This window comes from Ascaphus truei, chromosome 1 (assembly GCF_040206685.1).
Source record: "Ascaphus truei isolate aAscTru1 chromosome 1, aAscTru1.hap1, whole genome shotgun sequence".
Lineage (NCBI taxonomy): Eukaryota > Metazoa > Chordata > Amphibia > Anura > Ascaphidae > Ascaphus > Ascaphus truei.
This window is the reverse complement of record NC_134483.1, coordinates 118,244,114-118,267,265: the sequence shown is the minus strand read 5'-3', so window position 1 is coordinate 118,267,265 and position 23,152 is coordinate 118,244,114. Positions and strand designations below refer to the sequence as shown.

Sequence of the window (23,152 nt, the reverse complement as noted above, 5' to 3'; positions counted from 1 at the left end):
AGTCCTGGGGACAGCAGCCCCCGATCGTCCTTCTAGTAGCCATTCAAGACGCATAGTGGAGAGACAGTCAAGGGGGAATACCGGCTGGGGTACAGCAGAGTAACCAGAAGATAGTAGAAGCATTATAGGCTATACAAACCTCCAGTGCAGGAGCAGTCAGTCTGTACACTGTTTTATCCAACACTATTTACTTAAAGTCAATTTTTATTGCGAGTATAAATTTGTCTTTGCCTTAAATTTATACTTATATTAAATAAACGTATTACACTACGAGAGGTGTGTGCACTATGTTTCTTTTCAGATATAGATATATACAGGCATACCCCGCATTAACGTACACAATGGGTCCAGAGCATGTATGTAAAGCTAAAATGTACTTAAAGGGAAGCTTTCACTTCGGTAGAGGTAGGGAGTCGCTATTGCTGTTAAGGACGTGTCCTACTCATAGGCGCATGCGCGAGCTGCCATTTTCCAATTGGGCGAGGGAATCAGCACGTTGCACAACTACGGCATTCTGTAGTTCTGAATAAGTGTCCGTACTTGCGAAGCGAGCGTACGGGCGCAGGGGAATGGTGCTATTGTAAATATGCCCGTACTCGCGAGTGTCTGTAAAGTGAAGGTCCATATAGCGGGATATGCCTGTATACACACACACTTTTTAAGAAACAAAATAAAAATGGAAGACATTATTAGATTTATAATTAAAGACAAGGGGAACCCAAAGCAACAGACAAGAACACAGGGAAGTTTAAGAGAGTATAGATGTAATGACATTTATTAAAAAGCATGCTACAAACAACTAGAGTTGTTAGGAAAAAGAATAAGTATAGATACTCAAGTCGTATTCAGTAAATACACAAACTAAAACAAAAAATGGAATATAGCATACATAAGTCTGAATCAATCATGCACTCAACAGTTAGAAAATATGTTTTCTTTAATATTTCATCTTCTCTTTATTTCATAACATAAGTCATCATAACATATATGGAATCCTTTATTGTCCCACCCACCCTCTGCATTGTCACAAATGAAAGCTGGTACTGTTCCTTATCAAAATATACAAGACAAGTGATGTGTGTTTATTCTTATAAAATCACTTTATACTTTAAATTGTTCCCAAAAACCTTTTTTTTTTTTGCCCAGTAAAAAAAAAAAAAAAAGTTACAAATATTTACAGCATTTTCTTACGTCAGATGAACATTCTTGCTAATGGAAAAACAAACACCCCAAAATGAACCTTTAGAACAGTCTGCGTAAAATAAGCCAGTGGCCTGCTAGCCATGCTTTCAATACAGTACTGAAAATGTCGGTTAACCTCTTGCCATTATATGTTAAATTGTTTTGTTCACAATAAAAAAATTTTTTTTTACGTAGTCAGTTTAAGCAGGAGAAAAAAGAAAAAGGAAAAAAAAAAAGGCCACTTTTGCAATTAATCTTCTTTCATCATCTATAGTTTAAAAAAAAAAAAAATAGTGTATACAGCAAGTATGAATGTCTCAGTAATACCAGGACAGACGTCTTTGGTCACAGCAATGAGGTGACTGACTTGTGCTACTGTGGGCTCAAAACGGTATAGAATAAATATCCATATAGTTGAGGGCACATAATGGATATTGGACAACATAAGAATAACAAAATAACCAGTACAGCTTATTACATTTTTGTACCAATTCGGCTAAGTCCCAAAAGATAGTAATGACTCAGATTTCAGCTTTAGACTCCACATGTAAAGCAGAGTATTATTACCACATACACATGCACTTTTGGTCTTGAGGTTCACCAATTTATGCAGATGTTACTACAATCAAGAGTATGTTTAGGTTTCTAGTGGGAGTGCAGCAATAAAACATGATTGCAGTAGTAAAAAGATCACTTTCACTGCTGGAGAGTCCTGTATTGTAATGTGTAGGAACATGCTGCCAGACTCACCAACAACGCAAAGTATTAAAGGCAGCAAACTAGATCTCTTCTGCAGTAAAACCAGTTCACTGCACATACAGTATGATCTGTAGTAAGATGTATATATTGGGGGTTTTTTCTCCCCAACATGTGACGTGAAGTGAAATGGTGACAAGGTTCTAAATAAAACCAAAATTGGACAAAAACACATGAATTCGATGAATTAAAGGCACATAAACTTTGGTCCTGTTTCCAACCTGCTTTTTATGATCAGCCCTGGAGGGGGAAAAAAACTAACAACAAAAAAAGCTTTCATTATGAGATTTGAAGGTAGCACGATGGTGTTTTCTCAAAGACAAATGTCTCCAACATGATGCCGGCAGCTCATGGAAATAGGATACTTAAGCCATATGAACACATTAAAAAAAAATCAACGAAGAATCTCTACGCCAGTGTAAGGCAGTAGTGTCATCATCTACTGGATACGATTTAAAGAATGACAGAATGCATAGCATTGTATCGTACAGTATGCCTCTATCTGGCATATTAATATCAGGGTGAGTCACTGAAAACATGTGGACCCAATGACAGTCACCCACATGCAAACGGTACACTGTCTGCTAGTCGGCACTAACCTTAACACAGAGCTACATATGTATTTGAAATTGGCAAATTAATTGGCACCGCTGATTACACTGGAATGGTTCAATCAACTCCGATGCAATACAAAAACCCACCAAAAGTGGGTTACATGCGATTCAAGATTCAGATAAATGAGAGGTGCCGCAAACTTGTTTTACATAGCAACTTGTTTACTTTTTAGATCAGGTAAATAGAGGCTATGTTTGGTTTACCCCATCTGTACTTTTCGCTGGTGTACATTCAAAGCAATGCATGCATTTACATCGGCCCATACACGCAGGCTCAGGAACAGAACCCCCCAAATAAACACTCCAGAAAACATAACCTAGATCCGACATCCCTTTAAGGCAGCCCATCCCGGATGATAAATGAGCACTTATCTGAAAAAAGTCATTATGGTTCTGAGTATATTAAACTTCCTATTCTAAGCTGAATTAACAGGGACACCACATACTAAGTAATGTATATGGTGTGTGTCTGTTTTATTTTGTTTAAGGTAAACTCCCATTAATAATAAAAGATGGAAGAAGTAATTAATGCTCAGTGGTCAAGGTTTTTCAGTTTAGTTGTGGGCAAATTAGGGTCACTTATAATGTATTTATTGTACAACATGCAATCACCATAGACCTGCACCAAAGTTTTTTTCCTAAGGCACCTTTTATTCTTCGATAGTTCACTATACCTCTAATCACGGTTTACAAATATTTTTGTATCTCAATTTTTATTTAAAAATCTCTTATTGACTACTCCACATGTACATTTGAGGTGAGTCCAGGCAGCAGGGGACATACAGTATGACAAGATCAGTGCAACTCAAATCCTCTTTCAGCGGAGTCCATGCAAGACCTTCCCTATTGAACCAGGACTTGTAGCAATATTGAATATAACTATGCAGTTACAGCTACCCAAGAACATTATTGGAGTCCCACAACAATCATATTGAGAGGGTTAAATTCTGTAGATATACCAAGGCTCAGATTTAGTGAACAGTGTGGAGCTTTAATGCACCTCAAAGCATATCCCAACGGATGAATCAAAAGGTGATCTTTGTACTAATAGTAAATCTAGGTATACTGGATATCATACAGTATGTTTAATTTAGTGGCAGAAAGGTTTTTTTAGCAATCGTTCTCATCATGCCCCATGAATAAGCTACTTTAAACATACATTTGTACTTAGGTTTAAGTCAGGTGAAAAAAAAATATCATTGTCATAGCACGTTAACATAAAAAGCTTTCAATATTTAGCAAGAGGATACAAGCACAAACTTAAAAAATAAAATGAAAAGCTAGTTGCTTAAAAAAACAGCACTGCATACCCGAAATCCTGAACAACGTTATACTTGACAGGCAAAAGAACTACAGATTAACACAACATAAAATAAATCTTTAAATATAACATAAATAAGACAAAACCCAAAGAGAACTGGTTGAGGACTGAAGAGTTTGTCTCACAAGTGACACCTTGCACTATTGACTATTCAACTTCAAATGGTATACTTAAATAGGTTCTGATTAAGACATGATTGCTCGTTAATGAAACTAGCAAACAACTTAAAATTCTCTTACGTCTAATATCATGCACTCAATGTAGTCCTTGCCCCCCATTAATTATGGCCAACGCAGGACTACTTTGTGACAGATACATAGCAACTAGACATACAGGGTTCACATCCCTACAACCTCGAAGATTCATTTAAATGCTTTGTTCTGCAATGTGTTGCTGGCATCTCCAGCACCGACAGACTTGCATGCACCTGTGTTTAAAGTACGTCAAGGGCTATCACTGGATTGCACCAAAATGACCCCTTGCACAGTTTGCCCCCTTCACCTTTCCTAAAAGCATCCCTGGGTTCATAGGAAGCTAAATGCAGAAACTTGGTTTTTAAGCACCCGTATTAGGAAGTGATGCTGCCCCCAGTCTGTGGAAAGCAATGGTAGGTAACGGATACAATGTGGGAAGGGTGAGTGCTCATTTAGGGGAGGTTGTTTTAGTAGGTAACGCAACTCAAGAAAACATGAGTGTTTTTCAAAGGTCCATGCAAATACAAACAAATGGTAAAAAAATAAATGACCATTCAACCCTATGTTTCCCACATAAAATACAATGATATGCCACTGACGTGGACTCCAAATGGAATCTTTCCTTAATGTCTTTTCCATAACAGATGCAGAGTTCTCTGTTCTTTGGTTTTATGAAAAGACACTGAGGAATTTCTCATAGAAGTCGAAGTACTGAATGTTCTCCTAACAACTTCTCTTCCCTTTCAAAAAGATTCTGACATGCCTCAAAGATATGGCCACCTTCTTCTAATAGATACATAACGGTCTCTAAAAATATCCACTCTCTCACAGAAGGCTGACCTGCTCCAAAAGCTCCTGCATTCAAATGTACGCTGTAAATATTTGGTGAAACCCCCATCATAAGGAAGACTAAAAACCATTGAGAAGTAGATCTAATCCATTACATATGGGAATGGTCTACAATACTCTGCATAAACAAAACTAGTACCAAAATGGTAAATGCAAGAAAAAATTATATATTGAATATCCCCCTGAAAGAATGATAATTTATCCAGGTTTGAAGCTAAAGTGGTTAAATTACGAGTACAAAAAAGGCAAACAGAAACGATGGATAACATTACGTTTATCAATAAAACAAAACAGGGAAGCTACTAGGATTCACCATATAAGGCCATGGCCCATATTTACCCGGTGCTGCTATGCCATGAAACACCTTCCAGTTCTCAAGTCAATGAGCTGCAAGGCGTTTTTAGCACAGGAAGGTGTGTTATGGCAGTTTCACTTCGTAAATATGACCCATTTTAAAAACAAAACAATGAAAAAATGTTATTACATTAACGAAGAACTAACCTCTACCAGCAGTCTAGATAGATGCATTTTGCAATATGGGTGACATTTTAGCCCCCCCCCCCGATTCAAGTGGGTGGAATTGATCTGGCCTTTATTTAATGCTAGTTAATGTTGGCTATAAATATTGTCTATTGATAAAAACCAGAAGATGGGAATTTTAGATGACTTTAAAAACAAAAGAAACAACAATTGGGAGGTGGGATTTAGTTTTGAGATGGCAGCATTTACGAACATCTCAATGAATAAACGGATATGTAATTTACACATTTCCCTACACTTTAAATACAGCTAAGTTTCAACGTACAAGCTGCTGGGCATGAGTGCAAGTTTAAGTACCATCTGAAAACTCCCTATAGATTAAACATTTTATATGTATCTCGTCTCTGTATCTTGTTTGGTTTCCCATGTGGCCTTCAAAGCCCAGGTTCAACAAACATCTATAAAAATGTTTATAGCTGGTCCAGCAAAACATATTACAGTTTTCAAGGACATCTACAGTAGTTTTATTTTTCTTCAGGAACAATGCTGAAACTGGAGCTCGCAATGCCAATTGTTACAATTCCAACTTTCTTAGTTAAGTAATTTTTTACCTAATGCAATGAAAAAACTAAATTAAGATAGAGTGGGAACTTGATTAATTCCGCCTGTTGTACTTAGACCAGCTAAGACCAAAATTCAGAACTCCGCTATACTATATACTTTAACCACTGAATCTTCTTGCCAGCAGTAGCAGCTGACATTCAATGGCCATGGAGACATTCAGAAAGATATGTTGTGTTTGTTTTTTTCGCCTATTGTACTCCATTCTCAACAGATAAAACAGAAAAGATGCCGGATATCCTGAGATATTCTAAGTGAGACAGCAGTTCGCAGATTTTAAGAATTAAAAAAAAAAAAAAAAGGACGGAGGAGACAAGTTAGGCCATCAGCTATGATACAACACGAGGCCTACAGTAGTTTATCCAAAATCCAGCCTTAAAGGCTCGACAAAACCTCATGAAGTTACAGTATCACCATTCATATGTTATTAGATTAAAAGTCAGCCTCCAATGGTTGAAACCAGCAAGATGTGGGGGTTCTGGGCTGAAAACGTTGTACAGTATGAATGAAAATGTATTGAGGGGGAGAAGGGGGTGGGGGTGTTATCATTGACACACGATTTAAGACTATGAAGCTGCTATGCTAAAATCAGTGAGAATGACATCATAAAAGTGTGACGCACTGCAAAACCAGCGAGAATTGACATGTCTGAAAACATAGATTCAGTTGTAGTATTACAAAACCTGCTGTTTGACTATAGGACTGGAGGTGGAATAAGTGAGCCAGCAGAATGTGCAGAGGGCCACCCTACACTCCCTCCACATGTTCTCTGCCCCTGCAGAAAATTACACTGATTGCAGACTTTTACTTAGACAAAATTTAAAAAAAAAAAAAAATCACAAGAAACATTTAAATCTAAAAGACCAAAAAGGAAAAAAATAAATCTCTCAACAAGCCCACAATACAAATTTCAAAGATACATCAGGTAATAATCTAACCTATTGTTTCATTATAAGCACGTAATAAGGCACATAAGTAAATTAAGTAAATACACAGTAAATCTGATTTACATATTTAGTTATTATAGTGGTAGAAAAAAAAAAAACCTTGAGGTTTAAGTATCTTTTTTTTAAACACATTACCAAAAATAATTTTTAAAAATCTGTCATACCAAATGATAGACCTGAATAGTTTCCTTAAGACTGTAAACTTCTTTTTTTGTAATTTAAAAAAAAAAAAAAAAAATAGTTTATGATTTTCTTTAACAGTGGACCTTTTGATTTAGTTCTAAAATCATTGTCTTACACAACGTACAATCAGCTACAGGCCATCAGCCATTCATTTCGTCATTTGAGCTGCATTTAAATAATACATGCAGGCCCAATTGACTCCGTTTCAATGACCTATATTGAATATATTTAATTAATGCAAACATGTCAGTTGTCTAAACAGCTGTAGACATTGACTGCAAAACAAAATGGCAAAAGGGAAACATGAAGGAGCACAAACCTAGTGATGTGCTTGAAAAAAAACAAAAAAACCCCAACTAATAAATATAAATCTGTGGACTTGCATAGAAAGAACTTTGCCACAGACAAAAAGATGATAGTAAGCCCCAATAAAAATCAGGAAAATAAAATTTTGGAGGTTTCCAACATCTTTGTGCAGGTGCAGCTGCCCTTTAAGGAGCTCTGTCAAGAGGGCACCTATCTGTAAAAATGATGGAACTACTGGAAGTCCTGGGGGCAATGTTTCATTTCATGAAAAAGACTAATGATTAATTCCTAATCTCATTATACACATTGTTTTATGTAAAGAGGCAGCACAAAACTAGTATGAATAGATTATATATATATATATATATATATATATATACACACACACACACACACTATATATCGACACTTGGTGACGGAGCAGGCTTGAATCAAAGTCGAAATGTTGATCTGCAAATAAATCTTTTTTTTCCATTTGCATTTCAAGTCCCGTGAGTGCTGGTTCATTTCTTCAAAGAGAGAATTCCTGTTCCAGTAGCACCCAGCGAGTAATACTAGCAGGAAGTGCCGTGGCCTATAGATATATAGATATATTACACACATTAACGTTTTGCCTTGCTACTTCACATAAAACATTTCTCCCGGCCTTGGCTGTCGTTTCCCTCTCAGAACTGACTGGGTACAACGTTGTATTTCTTTCTCTTAGAAACCGGTTAGCTCTTGGAGCCTCTTACCAGCAAACTGCAGACAGGGGACCCTGGCCCCTTATTAGAAAGACACAGATGTGGAGCTGCTCAGCAAGCATCAAAACATAAATGCCACTGTTCCAACATCCGATGTTCATTAGTACAAACGCAAACACGATTGCTGTTTCCTGCCACACGTTATCTACTCTATTTGTTACGTCATATATTAAGCCTATGTTATTTAACTAAAATACATTTGGTCATACACCTAACCATTATTAAAGGCAAAACAATGGAGACATTTTGCTCAATAGTCTGAAGGAAAAATAAAAGTTAAAAAAAAAAAAGTTAAAAAAAAAAAAAAACATCTCGGGAGATATAAAGCAAGTTTTTAAATAGAGAACAGCTTTCATGTTACCTCCCTATTATAACCGTTTAATAGCTAAAAACGCCATAAAATAATGTACACCCAACCAAAGGAATGCTGAAGTCTAGTGGCATCCGAAAAACATTCTCCAAACGACCAAGACTTACAAGAAAAAAAACCCTCTTAGTTCTGCATTGTAGCTATACAGTACATGTCCTAGCATTTTAAACATATAGGTGATGATTGTAATAATGATGATGTGTAAGGCTGACTTGGAACGAAAAGGAAAAGGGCATTCAGGAGTTAGGAATGACAACAAATCAGTAAAAAAAAAAAAAAAGAGAGAGAAAAAGGTAATTCTGTTTTGGAGTTTTTCCCCCATAAAACGAGCAATTTATGTGTTTGACTGCCGGCCAGCAGAATGTTACATGTGTTGGACATTCTGCATTGTTCAGTCAGCGATGACATGTATGAAACTCGGACAGAGTTCCGTCTTCTCAACTATGTTCAAGATTACGACGAGGCAGAGTTGGTCTTAGCTTCTTCAGTCTCTATCTGAGGGCTTTTGCTGAAACCGTGGTCAGTCTTAAAGGGTAAGGAAGTCAAGGAAGGGAGCGGGTAGGGGAACTGCAATTCAGATCATAGATTTGGAGAAAGAAACTCGCAGGTGGTGGTTCTCTCCCAGGTCATGGTTATGCAGCTCTATTAGGGCCAAGATCGCTTCTTCCACTGATCCAAGCTGGATAAGAGCCATCTTTCGATCCTTCCTACAAAACGGCAGGAAATAAAGAAAGAAAGAACATTTTGTACTGCATTTCTCAAAGTGTAAAAGTCAATGCTGTATACATAAAGATGCACATTTGTATTCTAACATCAGTTGTTTCAACAAAACATTCTAAATATATAAAAAAAAAAACTGCATTGCATCTATATCTACTTAACCCAACGCACATTAGATCAAAGCTATTGACTCGTTATACAGCAGGGACAATCTGTATAATTCAACTGACTGAAACTTTGGTGAAAAATCATGGTATAAGGGGTTTGGAAACCAAATGGTGCTTGGTATGGATTACAGTTTTCACTGTTCATTTTTTGCAAAAAAATTTTTTTTGCTGTATCAAAAAAATAGTGGGGTGTTTTTTTAAAAAAAATAAAAGGAAGTGTTTAATTATCATTTACAATCCAAAAATTGACACATGTTCATCAGTGCACTTATTTTTACTTGCCTTACTCCCCCGTGTATGGCCTTTGTCTCCCATCTGCATCTGGGCTGCAGAACTTATAGGTAATGATGCTAGATTTACGTTTTTGATTGTTTGTTTGTTTTTAAATCAGTTTTAGTGGGAAGTATAAGGTGATCAATTGGTGCGGTTTTCCGGTTAAAACCCAACACCTGAATTCCTAACCAGAAGACACCGTGCACAAAGTCTCTTTAGATGCCGTAAGGTACTGGCCCTTTGTATGTTCAGAAACAGAACATGCATACACCCTACGCAAGATGTTTTAGAGCAGGGGCGGCCCACTTTTTTTTCTTTCAAGCGTACTAATAAATGGCGCACATTTTATGGGTGGGCTGCTGTCCTACTGCCCCCTACAACCTATTTAAATTAATAACTAAACCTAACTTACATAACGCCAGCAGTCAACAAGGGTAATTGGTAATTAAAAAACATTAAAATATTACAATTTTTATTTTATTTATTTTTTTACTGAGAAGACATGAAATCCTAATTACAATTTAAAAAACAACCTGAATGTAGAATGTCCCAATGTGATTTTTGAACCTGAATTTCAGGTAATAGTTTCTCAATATTAGGATTGATTTTTGAGGTCGGTAACAGAAGCAGACGGCGCCCACAGGAGGGTCTATCAGTACTGAGCAGTACTTAACACCACGAGGACGCCGACTGAAAGTTGTGTCTGGCACTTTGCTATAACCTCTTGAGCTGGACTTTGCCCTTTAATATCTGGGACTTGGAGATCGCGGGGTCTCTGGCAATCGGAGCCCGACGCTCTGTGGCGTTGCAGATGATTGGATCACTGCTATCCATCTCTGCTTATGCAAGTGTATTTTGTTCTATTTTTACATATAAATTGTATTATGTTATACTAATTTGGACTTTGTCATTTCTCTTTTGCGCCCCTTTTGTGTTTTTTTTTGTGTATATGGATTTGCCCTGCTGATCACAGGAGATTGGGAGCGGCAAGGAGAATCACATTGACTTTGGAGAGGTAAGGAACTAAGGGACAGCGCGCACTGTATTGCTCAAATATTCATACGCTTATCCCTGTTATTTTTGGGGGTAAATGTTAAGGATTTCGTATTGTTCTTTGATAGATTTTTCAGTCAATTTGTCTTTTTTGCTCCATCAGGTGTCCAAACCAAACCCCGTTGTGGGCATAGGTTGGCCACCCCCAACTGCAGCGGTTCTGCAAATGTAGAGAGTATAAAAACTCCCACAGTGCTTTAAATGTAACTTTTAGGTTTATGACCCCCAAATTCCGATTTTTTTCTCCACATGCTCCTTAAGTGTTTTGGGGAGTGGTTCTAATACTGCAGTTGTGTGGTAATATAGATTATTGCCCAAATAGAAAGACCACATAATCCATATACATATGTGAGTATCAAACAATAATCACCCCACAAAAATACCCCCCCCCCCCCCCCAATGTGTGCATGTATTATTCTAAAGCTCATGTAATTGGAGAAGTAAAACCACCCGGCACATCATACTGTATATCATCTACAGCGGCAGTGGCCAACTCCAGACCTCAAGGGCCTTCACATTGTGATCGATTAATAGATCAGATCATAGAACATCAGAATAGAAACAGTCAGGAGCTAAAACCCCTCTGCCCCCCCACCCCCCAAAAAAAACATCCTGATTCTTTCCAAATATAGTACTATATATTACTATTAAAGTATATAGCGTATGCTAAGAAGATTATAAGAGATAGTGGAGTGAGATACACTACTTACTGGAAGAATTTAAAGGCCTTGACAGTGCATCCAGTACTTGAAAATAGTGATGTGAGGTCATCATCAGTGACTGAAGGTCTTCAGGGTGGGGGGGAAGAAATAGGAAAAGTTAAACAATAATATTTTTTCTTTCTTTCTAGAATTGATAAACCCAGATATTTGTTTTTCCTGGGTAGTATTTTGTATTTAAAATGATTTAACTGAAATAATTCTAAAAAAAAAAAAAAAAAAAAAAAAAAAAAAACACAACAAAACTTGTATTACATATGTGGTAAAAAGCCCTTCAATGCAGGCAATTGAATTTAAAGCACATACTGTATCTTATATTACACAAGAGAAACAATAGAGAGTTGCACATGGAACATGAGTCTTTACTGGCTAAATTACCAAACTATTACTATATATTTTTTCATTTACTAAATATTTATTAATACACACATGCATACTTTCATTTAATATTCTAAATATAATTTTGAGAACTAGATCGTGCACACTGCACTCGTTATGGAAGCACAAAAGAACAAAGGAAAAAGACAATGCATAACATTTACCTAACTCTAATGAACATCGGCAGCAAGATATTACCATAATAATGGAACAAGAGACTTTGCCGACACATTACATCAAAACAAGCCATTTATCTATTGGGATTGATAATCGGCATTTCACCCAATAAACAAGGCTCCTTTCCCTCAACTTTTCCCCCAAAATGGCTTTGATTTGAAATATGGTTACAAATTGCTCAGATTGATTGTATATTGCTTTAGTGTTTGAATAAAACCACTTTATAAGACGACTAGCTCATTGTAACGTAGCATTGTTGGATTTGCTTAAGGAAGGAAATGAGTTATCCGGACGGCTAGATGGGATTGCCCCCTTAAAGCAGGAGTCCCTCCTAGGACAAAAGTGAACGAATAGCAGTGGCATGCTTCATAGTTTAAATGGAGCAGGTGTCTCTAACCCTTCAGAGCCTTAATGACATACGCAGTACGACAGCAAGGTTTTGCTCATTTTCATGGGCGTGTGTGTAATGAGACCCTCCCCTTCTGTTTACATCACAGGAAGGAGAAAGTGATTGCACGAGAGTGATGACGTGATCACTGGCAGTGGCCACAGAGGTGACTGGACCCTCCTACACTTAAGGGGTTTCAAAAATAAAAATCAGGCACCTATAAGTAGCTATTAGTATTTTTTTCAACATTTACAATTTCAATGGTAAACAAAACGTTTTTGTTTTTATTTTTTGATACGACTGTACAAGCAAATAGTTGTTTTTCTATTATCAAAGGTAATTATGAACCCAAATGGCTGATATACGTGAATTTAGCAGAGAAAAGAGAAACGTACATTTTTAACAAGCTGCACAAGTAAAATAGTCACTGTAAGGGTGGCTGAATCTTTCTCACATACCGATAGAGCAGGTTATACCACCCAATAACTCCTCGAGAAGTTCATTTATAAACCTACCTCATTGCAAACAGATAAGTCAAAAGCTTGGTCATTGAAAAACCCTTGAGGTAAGAAGTAAATATGTCGGATACGTACGGGATGTTGGATAGATGCAGCGTTGCAGAGGGAGGGAAGATATTCTGGAAGTTCTTTGAGCCTGGCTTCTTGAAGCGGTGCAAAGGACTGTTGGTGTAATCCTTGGTTAAGCCTTGGTCCTCATGTCCCTCTCGAGGGAGCTGAACTGCCTGGTGCTTGGACAGGGTAATGCGCAGTACCCTTCCATTAAGCCTTTGCCCATTCAGGTGACTCATGGCTATAGGGGCAAAAGAACAAAAAATTAATGGACTGGGAAAATTATATTGTAACAGACTCCTCATTCAATGGAAACATAGGCCTTGCTTCCATAAGTTGTGAAGTCATCTTCCCTGTGCTGGAAGACCAGGTTCACGAATTTAATCGAAGCCGAAATCATCCACTGCACAGCACAGCACATTTTTGTGAAATATTGAATATGCGCCATAACGAGAGAGTTGTACGAATGATGCTGTGGACCGGCTCTCTTTTTGTAGGACTTTGCCTTTACAAAGGAGCATGTTTCCTGATGGAGTAGCTCAAGCAGTAACTGGGAAGCTGGTTTGAATCCCAGTGTTAGCTCTTTTTGAGCAAGTCAGTTTACTGCCTCAAAATTAGATTGTAAGCCCTCATGGACCGAGACCGACAGCAAAGCCCTGGCAGTGCTACCGTATACAAGAAACAAACATAATTATCAATGTTGGTTTAAAAGTGCAATCCAAGCCATTTCCCCCCCCCCCACATATTTCAGCTTCGGGACCCCCTGCTTCCAGAGATACATAACTCTGTATGGGGTGCTGGAATCTCGGCAAAATGTAAAGCTCCCGCATCACGCTGGGCAAAAGGAAGCTGAAACGGATGACGTCACGGCTTCTTATTGGCCCACAGGGCGTGGGAGCCTTGTAAAGCGGCCATTACATGAAACCAGCCAGCCGAGCTGAGTGGCTCCAGGCACCCCCTATGTAGCTATGCATCTCTGGAAGCAGAGGGTCTCCAAAGCAGAAATCAATGGGACCGCTCCAGGACCCCCTGCTTCAAACCTACAGTGGCTTACCGCTTTAATGTGTCAGTTCTTTGCATTCCTGTCATGTAAAGGGAATATTATAACACCTAATATACCGCAATCAATACTGTAACATCTGCAATCAAAATCTGATTGCATGGTCCTATTTATCCTATTTATTTTTACTTGTTCATTTACTATCCTTTCAAATCAGATTATTGGCCTCAGGTCTTTCAGAACGATTGACACAGCAAAAAAAAAAAAAAACAACTGCACATAGTATGCCCATCACCACCACCGCAAATATCATACTGAAAGAAATCAAACAATTGACAAACATGAAATATAGACAGATGGATAAAGACAGTAGTTGACCACAAAAGTCTACAAAAACATTATGGCAATACTAGACAGGACTAGAAGACTGGCAACAAAGGCTGCAAATTGCCACACCACTGTCAGGCCAAATCCAGTCAAGCAGACCAGATTAAAATAGAACAGAAGGGCGGTGCACTGCTGCCGTCAGGGTTAGAAGAAGGCGATATCCACACGCAATATAAATAAATAAAAGGTTGTATTTATTGAGTGCATATACACTGAAAATAGTGCTACAGAGCGAACTCTGACGCGTTTCGTCCCTGCCTGGGACTTTGTCAAAGAGTATCCGGTACCATACATGATGATGTATATATAGTGAACCCAAACAGCCCATTGGTCCAACTAAATTGGTGAGCAACCTACAACACCAGGTGATTGCATAACACATTAATTAATGTTCAGGGAACACATGCCCCTAGATAACCAATGGAGTTCACTTACAAGTCATCATCATGAACGTGCAGATGTATTAACAAGACACTAAGAGACACAAAATACATATTAAAAACAATACTTGTATAATAAAACCAAAATAGTATATATATTACAAGTACCAGTGACTGAGTAGCACAACCAAGCAACATACATATATATATATATATATATATATATATATATATATATATATATATATATATATATATATATATATATATAAAGAGCCTTGTAAAGCTCTGATTAAAATAACAAATAGAACTCTTAATACCTCAATATACTGGTAACATACATGGTATAAAATAACATATCTAAATCATACATAAACAATGTATATAGATGAGAGGACCTATTATCGAATGTAAATGGATTCATGTATATGATTGATATTAAGGGTATGTAATATTTGATTGCTAAGCTAACCTAATTAATAATGCATATATATATATATATATATATATATATATAACAGAACTATATGTGACATATATCCTAACCATATTATCATAAACTATCCAAAGTGACTAATAAAGGTATATATAATTAATATAACATAATAATAAATGTGAATATAAATGTAACCATCCTAAAATAAATAAATTTGAATAAAATCTCATAATGAAACTAAAAAGTGTTTTAAATCCCAATCAGTGTTGATCCCCGTCGGATGTAATGTGTTCATAACATGAATCCACTACATTTCTCTTGTATTAAGTTTGTTTAATCTATCTCCACCTCTAGGGTGGATCTTCACATGTTCCAAAGCGGAGAAAGAAAAATTAGAGATATCACCTAAGCTACACATTGAAAAATGCCGTGAAACAGGATGCAACATATCTTTTTTCAGAATGTGTCTAATGTGTTCTTGTATCCTTATTCTTACAGGTCTAATTGTGCGTCCAATGTAAGACATCTTACAACCACACTGTAAGCGATAAACAACATGACTTGTATGGCAATTCATAAAGCTATTAATACGATGATTGCCCTCACATGTAGCAATGTTTTTTTTTCTTTCAATTTTTTTATTAGGCAGTTATAACAGTTAACATATTTTCTATGACATTCCATTTGTGGCCTAACACAATTTTTAACATATTAAAGAAAAGTCTCGACGTCCCCCTGTTCCTCCAGGGTCTGTCGGGGTGACGCGAGAGTTGAAGTAGAAAAGGGAAGAGAAGGAGGGGAAAAGAAAGAGCGGAGGGGAGTAGTTGTACCACTCCCTCGCCTTGGCATGTGCATTTTGTCTCCGTCCCCCATTGTGGTTCATACATGTAGCAATGTTTTTTATAGATCTAGAATATTTGCAAATTGAACACCGCCCGCAGGGAAAAAAACCTTTTGGAATATTTCGTAGTGGTTGGCTAATGGGCTGTGCGTTGAATAAACTAGGAGACAAATGATTCCCTAAAGTTTTCGTTTTTTTGTAAATGAATCTTGGTCCTCCTTGTACCAGGGAAGCAATATCATGGTCTAAGGTAAGTACTTTCCAATGTTTCTTAAAAATATCTTTAATTGCCTTCGATTGTTTACTATACACAGAAATAAAGGATGGACAAATCGAATTATCCTCAAATGTTTCGTTTCTTTTTATTACCTCTGTTGGTTTTAATAATCTCATCCCTATCCAGGGAATCGGCATATTTAAATGCTTTAATGATGTCCTCCTCTTTATAGCCTCTTTCTCTAAAGTTAGCTGTCATTTCATGTGACCTACTCAAAAACATCTCTTTCGTGGAACATATCCTCTTCAACCGAATAAACTGCGCCTTGGGTATACTTTTAATGAGTGCTGGTGGATGACAACTCGTCGCACATAAAAGTGCATTCTTGGAATGGGGTTCACGGAAAATATCCGTCTGTATTTTCTTATCTACATCTATTGAAAGTGTCATATCTAAATAATCTATGTGGTGAATATTCTGTGTAAATGTGAAATGTAAATTATAATCATTAGTGTTAAGTGTATTAATAAAAGTGCTCAGTGAATTCAAGTCCCCGTCCCACACCAAAATAAGATCATCTATAAAACGCCGATAAAATATAATGTGATTACGAAATAAATTAGAATCATGAAAAATGTGTCGTGCCTCCCAATAGCCCATAAAAAGATTCGCATAAGATGGCGCAAAAGAAGAACCCATAGCAGTGCCTAATTTCTGAAGAAAAAAACGTGAATCAAACATAAAATAATTGTGTGTGAGTAAAAAAGTGACTGATTCCAATAAAAAAGTGCTTAATGTGACAGATAAATCAGATAAATTCAAGAAGTGTTGAAGAGCCTGAATGCCATGTTCGTGTGTAATGATAGAATACAGGGAGGTCACGTCTAAGGTGACCCACCTGTATCCACGTTTCCACTGAAGTCCCCTGATAGATCCAATCAGATCTGACGTGTCCTTAATAAAGGATGGTAATTGGTACACCAAGGGTTGAAGGAAACCGTCCACATACCGCGACAACCCATCTCCCAAAGATCCAATACTCGCCACAATGGGTCGACCAGGGGGGTCAACCAGCGACTTATGGATCTTTGGGAGATGATGGAATATGGGTGTCCTTGGAGCATTTCTGGGATTTTCTTTAAGCAGACCAGATTATACTGGTAGAATAGTGGCTGGCTCAAATAAATTCCACTACAACACAGTCAAGCACTGCTAGGTACCCAAAACAAATTTTGGGGGGTTTAAATAAATAGGGCATACAGTAGAACCACACCAAATATCCTCAACATTATATATTATAATATTGTTTCTCTGCACCAATAACTATTATTTTAATAAGGATCTACATTACTTTTGCCATCCTTGTATTCTCCTCTGCTGTTCCCTTGCTAATATTTTGAGTTTTCCCTCTTAACCACACAAGTTTATCACTTCCATAAGAATCCATTATACTATTTCCTTGATAATGCTTTATTCAAAATTCACTTTTTCAAAACCTTGGAAATTAGTTATAGGACTACAACCTTAACACATGTCACCATGACACATTTCTGCTGTGCTAAAATGAACTATACTTAGGGTGACCAAATTTTCAAAATGAAAAACCGGGACACATTAAAAAATTATTTATAAAACAAATTACATCACGTGACGCACCCCATGACAACGAGACACTGACATCAGGCGGTGACATGTTGCCATGGCAATGTGGCATCACGTGATGCCTGGGCGCCATAATACGTCCCGTTGTCATATCAACTTGATGCCGCGTGACGTCATGGAGTGTCTCGTTTTAGCAATGTGCATTACGTGACGTCGCGCAGCCATGTTTATGGAATTTGAAGGGGAGGACACAGTCACATAGACAGTGAGACACACACACAGTGACAGTGAGACACACACACAGTGACAGTGAGACACACACACAGTGACAGTGAGACACACACACAGTGACAGTGAGACACACACACAGTGACAGTGAGACACACACACAGTGACAGTGAGACACACACACAGTGACAGTGAGACACACCGACAGTGACACACACAGTGACTCACACACAGTGACTCACACACAGTCAGTGACACACACAGACAGTGACACACAGTGACAAACACACACACACACACACTCTGAAACGGACACACAGTGACACACACAGACACACAATAAGCCCACCTCTGCAAACACACACAAAAATAAGGCCTCTCCCCCCTTGGGGTGGGTAAGGTGCCTTGGAGGAGGGTATAAGGGGGCATGTGGGTTACCTGGGGCCCGGGGATGGGCCTGCTGGAGCAGCATAGGTAGCCATTGCAGATGAGACTGGCAGGCCATGGGAGCCTAAAGGGAGTGACAGAGGGGCAGAGCCTAAGGATGGGGAGGACCTGGCATTACTGGAGGAGAGAAGGGAGTGGGGCGGTGTTGAGGGAAGGGGAGGTCCGGCTTGCAGCACCTCGTCAAAACTACACCCCCCCCGCATCCTCCAATCACAGCCAGCATCCTCAACTCCCCGCAGCCCCAAAAGCCGGGAGCCCAAGTAAAAACCGGGACATTTTGAGAATTAATTGGAAACCGGGACAGCACATGAAAAACCGGGACTGTCCCGGCTAAACCGGGACAACTGGTCACCCTAACTATACTAGAACGAATAAAGTTGCATACTGCCCCGGGTGCTTCTTTACCACTTAGATTGTAAGATTTTAAGGGCAAATATTCCCCTTTACCAATGTTTTCCATGGTCTGGTGCGCTCATCTCTTTATCTGAACATAAACATACTCGGCAGAAATTAATCAGAGCTGCATACATGGTTAGAGCAAGCACATGCTCGCTCTGTATTACACATCCCCTCCTGTCTACACTCACCATTCCAGAGACTTACGATTCATGGATAACCAAACTCTGCAATCATCCCTCATCTTTAAACGCTCTTCTCTGTCCTCCACTGACCCCGACAACCTGGTCACCAGTTTTCATATACAGTAGGAGATGTTATTACCATTGTTTTCAATGGAGCTGCACTAAATCTCACAGTCAACATCGAGTTAGCATTAGTGCAAAGCACTATAACTCTATGCTTTCCCTCTGCCTGCTCTAACCCTCAACCCGGTCTCAATACTTGGACATGCTTTCTCCGTTCATGCACCTGATCTGTTGAGCCTTGTTGGGTTCTTGCCAGTTAAAATGGGCCGGGAACCTCAGGTTGTCCCAGGCACCGGTAAGTTTCTTAAACTCAATACGGGCCGGGGAGCTCAGGTCAAACGGCCGTGACTGGCAAGAGTGTTGCTCTTCCCGGGGAGACTTAACCACGCCCTGGGCTGTTGGAATCTGATCTGATGACGTACGAGCGCTCGGAAAATGAAGAAAAAGATACAGAGTGTGTGATTCTGATTCTTCATCTCAACTTTATTACGGAAAAGCAATGCTACTTATACAGGAAAATAAAGTGTTAATTAGATGCGTAACAATATTAGCATATGACTAAAATGACAACCTAGCTGGGAATTTTCCACTCATACACATTACCTATAGCCTTGGTTTGTGTAAGCAAAAGTGGCAGCCAAGCCGATTCCAAGAAAACACGGTACAGTACTGGTGTCCAGACAACAGAACAGTGCTGTTTTTCCGGACAATAACTGGCGAAAGCTGATGAAACGGCCTGCATGTTTGGAGGTCATTTCTTGCGTACATATATCACTTAGTTCAAGGAAAAGTTCAGGCAGAAATGGTGTTCCTGACAAGATGGAGGCTTGGAGATTCTGGCCTTTATTTTAACCCTTGCAAGCCTTAATGGAAGAAATCCTGCATGCTTACCAATTTCCTCTACAAATTCCTTCGGTCAAAACTCAGTACAGGCATACCCCGCATTAACGTACGCAATGGGACCGGAGCATGTATGTAAAGCGAAAATGTACTTAAAGTGAAGCACTACCTTTTCCCACTTATCGATGCATGTACTGTACTGCAATCGTTATATACTTGCATAACTGATGTAAATAACACATTTGTAACAGGCTCTATAGTCTCCCTGCTTGGACACAGCTTCGGTACAGGTAGGGAGCCGGTATTGCTGTTCAGGATGTGATGACAGGCGCATGCGTGAGCTGCCGTTTGCCTATTGGGTGATATGTACTTACTCGCGAGTGTACTTAAAGTGAGTGTACTTAAAGCGGGGTATGCCTGTACAATTTTTAGCTTAGTAAAGTTATTTCCATACAACGAACCCTCATTGGTCTTTGCCCTACTAAAATGTTAATTCATGCCTTATTCTCTCCATCTGGACTACTGCCCCATTCTAACTGGCCTCCAATTCTGGCATCTTTCTAACCGTTAATCTATTAAAATTGCTGGTGCGAAGATAACTTCCCTCTCTGCCTCCGATTCTTTCTTCCTTGAAAAAAAAATGTTGGCTCTCGTTTACACTTCGCATTCACTACGCAATTCTTCACTCTTCACTCCTGTGCCCCTCCCCTATATTTTGGCTTTAATCTCTCGATATATATCCCTACTCTGTACTCTCTGCTCGGGACTGTCTTCTCTCTACCCACAGTATCAATACAGCTCTGTGGCGCCTACAACCCTTTCTCGCATGCTGCACCTCACCATTGAACTCCCTCTTGCTTAACGTCTGCCAAGGACCTGCTCTCTCCAACTAAAAAACCCATCTTAAAACTAATCTGTTTAATGAAGTGTGTCAATAGCCCTGGATGACTACTACTCCTTAAACTGGGGGGGCAAGAGATTTTCCAGGGGAGGTGCGGCGGTCACAAAGGCCCCACGCTCTTCCCCAAGGCATTTAAATTAAATGCCGGTGGACCGCACGTGACCTCTGTAAATTCCCTCACCTTGGCTTTGGGTGATGCGTTGCCAAATGATGCCGCGGGGTCATTTGACGCCAGAGTCAAGCTAAGGGGCGGGGGGCACGTTGGAATATTGGAATGGTGTACAATTGGAAAGAATGGCATACTTCGTTTGGCACTATGAAAATAAAACTATACATACTGTACATAAATAAACAGAACGGTTTATTGCACATTTTACCAATGATGTGCATAGGTTTGCCTTGGGAACTCAAGCAAATAGAAAACTATTACCATGCAGTTTTATTAACTCCTGTAAATCATGAACTCAGATGTAGAACCAAGGAGTATTATTCAGTTCAGCATTTAATAAGTCTTTTTTTTATTCAACTGTAACATTACTGGGTGCTTACCGAGTTGTGCTTGGGTTGCATCTGCCATCTGCACCAGGGCATTCTCCTTCTTGTTAAACATTATCTTCACACGATGGACATCCCCGTAGACCCCTTATCAAAGAAGAAACAATTAACCAATCAGTTCTGTAGTCACATCTAAATTATACAGTGGCTGCTCTCTGTACAGCAATCCTTCCAATAGCATTGAATGACTGCCTACCAAAAGGGCTTATTGATTGAAAATGCACATGGTGATTTGAACGAATGCACTTTTTACATTTCTTATCCAACATGTGCTGTATTTCTCACAAAGCCTCAGATTGATCACAAAAGGAAGAACACCTGTAACCTATACTTTGTTTTTGTATCAGATGGCACCTAAGTTTTAAATCTTAAGAGTAGGAATCAATTGTCAGTGCCACTTAAAGGGGCAACGAAACTTTATTTGACACTACTCACCCAACACCTGTTCATAACCAAAGTATAACACATTAGTGTTTCAAATCTTACAATATTATTTTAGCCATATTAGCGCATTGTTTGATATTTTCATTGGGAACATCAAATCCTAAACTCCTGCTAATTTTGACCAGCTTTCTTTAATGCTTTGTAATAATGAACAATTGGGGTGCCACTAATACTCTAACGCCATTACTCTATATGATAGACGTATAGTTACATTACACGAGACAGCATTGGGTTATAGCTCCTCATTTCTATCATGAACTATTGTATTAGTTTTACTCAGCCCATCTATACAACTATTATGTATACTATACCGAGGTCTGTGTGTCCCATCCTCCACTTATAGAGACCACGCTGTTCTTTGCACATATACTGATGCATTAGATCCCACACAGCAATATTATCCTACTGCAATATTCCAGTAGGCTCTGATATATTGATGTGTATATATTACGTAGGACTATTCAGCCTGTGAGTTACTTATTGCCCTGCTGCAGCTCTTAGAATTGTTGGTGTGTTTCTATACATTTTATCGCTTTACCTCCCACCTTTATTATATATACTTTATGTGGTGGCCTTATTAAATGGAATAGAGGTACAGTATATGCTATATTCCATCAATTATACACAAGTAAGCATCGGCCTCTTATGAGGATTTTTAATTACACTGTGTATTATACAGTATGTTCACTTGTTTATAAATATATTTTTATTAAAATTGTATCTTTTTTTTACTTTTTAGTCCTATGTGGACATATATCTTACAGGGTATATGTCAATATATGGTCAGCCTCTAGTCTATTGACCCCCTTGTGGAGATATCTTGAATCTCACGGACAATCAGTCCACCTACATTTTTCCCCCCACAGTGCATACTACTGTACATATAGGATCTTTTCAGGTCCCGCTAGGAACCTACCGTGTTAAAATGTCGAAATGGGATATCGAAACCGATTTTTGGATTATTTATAGGATGTCTTAAATTAACAATAATAGTATGCATATTCCTAAATAAATAAATATATATATTTTTTTTCCTTGTAAAAAAATGTATGATTATACTTTAGCGTTTTATACAAGAATATGTAATTTGACGCACTACACTATTTCTTGAGAAATATAACAAATAGTTTCTTACACCTGGTACAGATTGTTAGAGGCAAGAAAGTAATGCCAACTGAAATATGGAGGATTTTAACATTGGATTAAAAAGGGAGAAAGTG

The 23,152-nt window shown here is 38.5% G+C and overlaps 1 protein-coding gene across 9 annotated transcripts in view; it reads right to left on the bottom strand.

Annotated features, from left to right (window-relative positions):
• Positions 1 to 744: 744 nt before the first annotated feature.
• Positions 745 to 23,152, bottom strand: part of PTBP3 (polypyrimidine tract binding protein 3) — a 201,191-nt gene continuing 178,783 nt past the window's right edge. For all 9 annotated transcript variants that reach the window (XM_075593938.1, XM_075593930.1, XM_075593921.1 and 6 more), the window contains 4 exons: positions 21,483 to 21,575; positions 13,035 to 13,251; positions 11,490 to 11,567; positions 745 to 9,273 (listed from right to left, as the gene is read on the bottom strand). In XM_075593938.1, the coding sequence (XP_075450053.1) occupies positions 9,141 to 9,273; positions 11,490 to 11,567; positions 13,035 to 13,251; positions 21,483 to 21,575 (521 nt within the window). In that variant the 3' untranslated portion in view covers positions 745 to 9,140. The remainder of the gene's footprint in view (positions 9,274 to 11,489; positions 11,568 to 13,034; positions 13,252 to 21,482; positions 21,576 to 23,152) is intronic.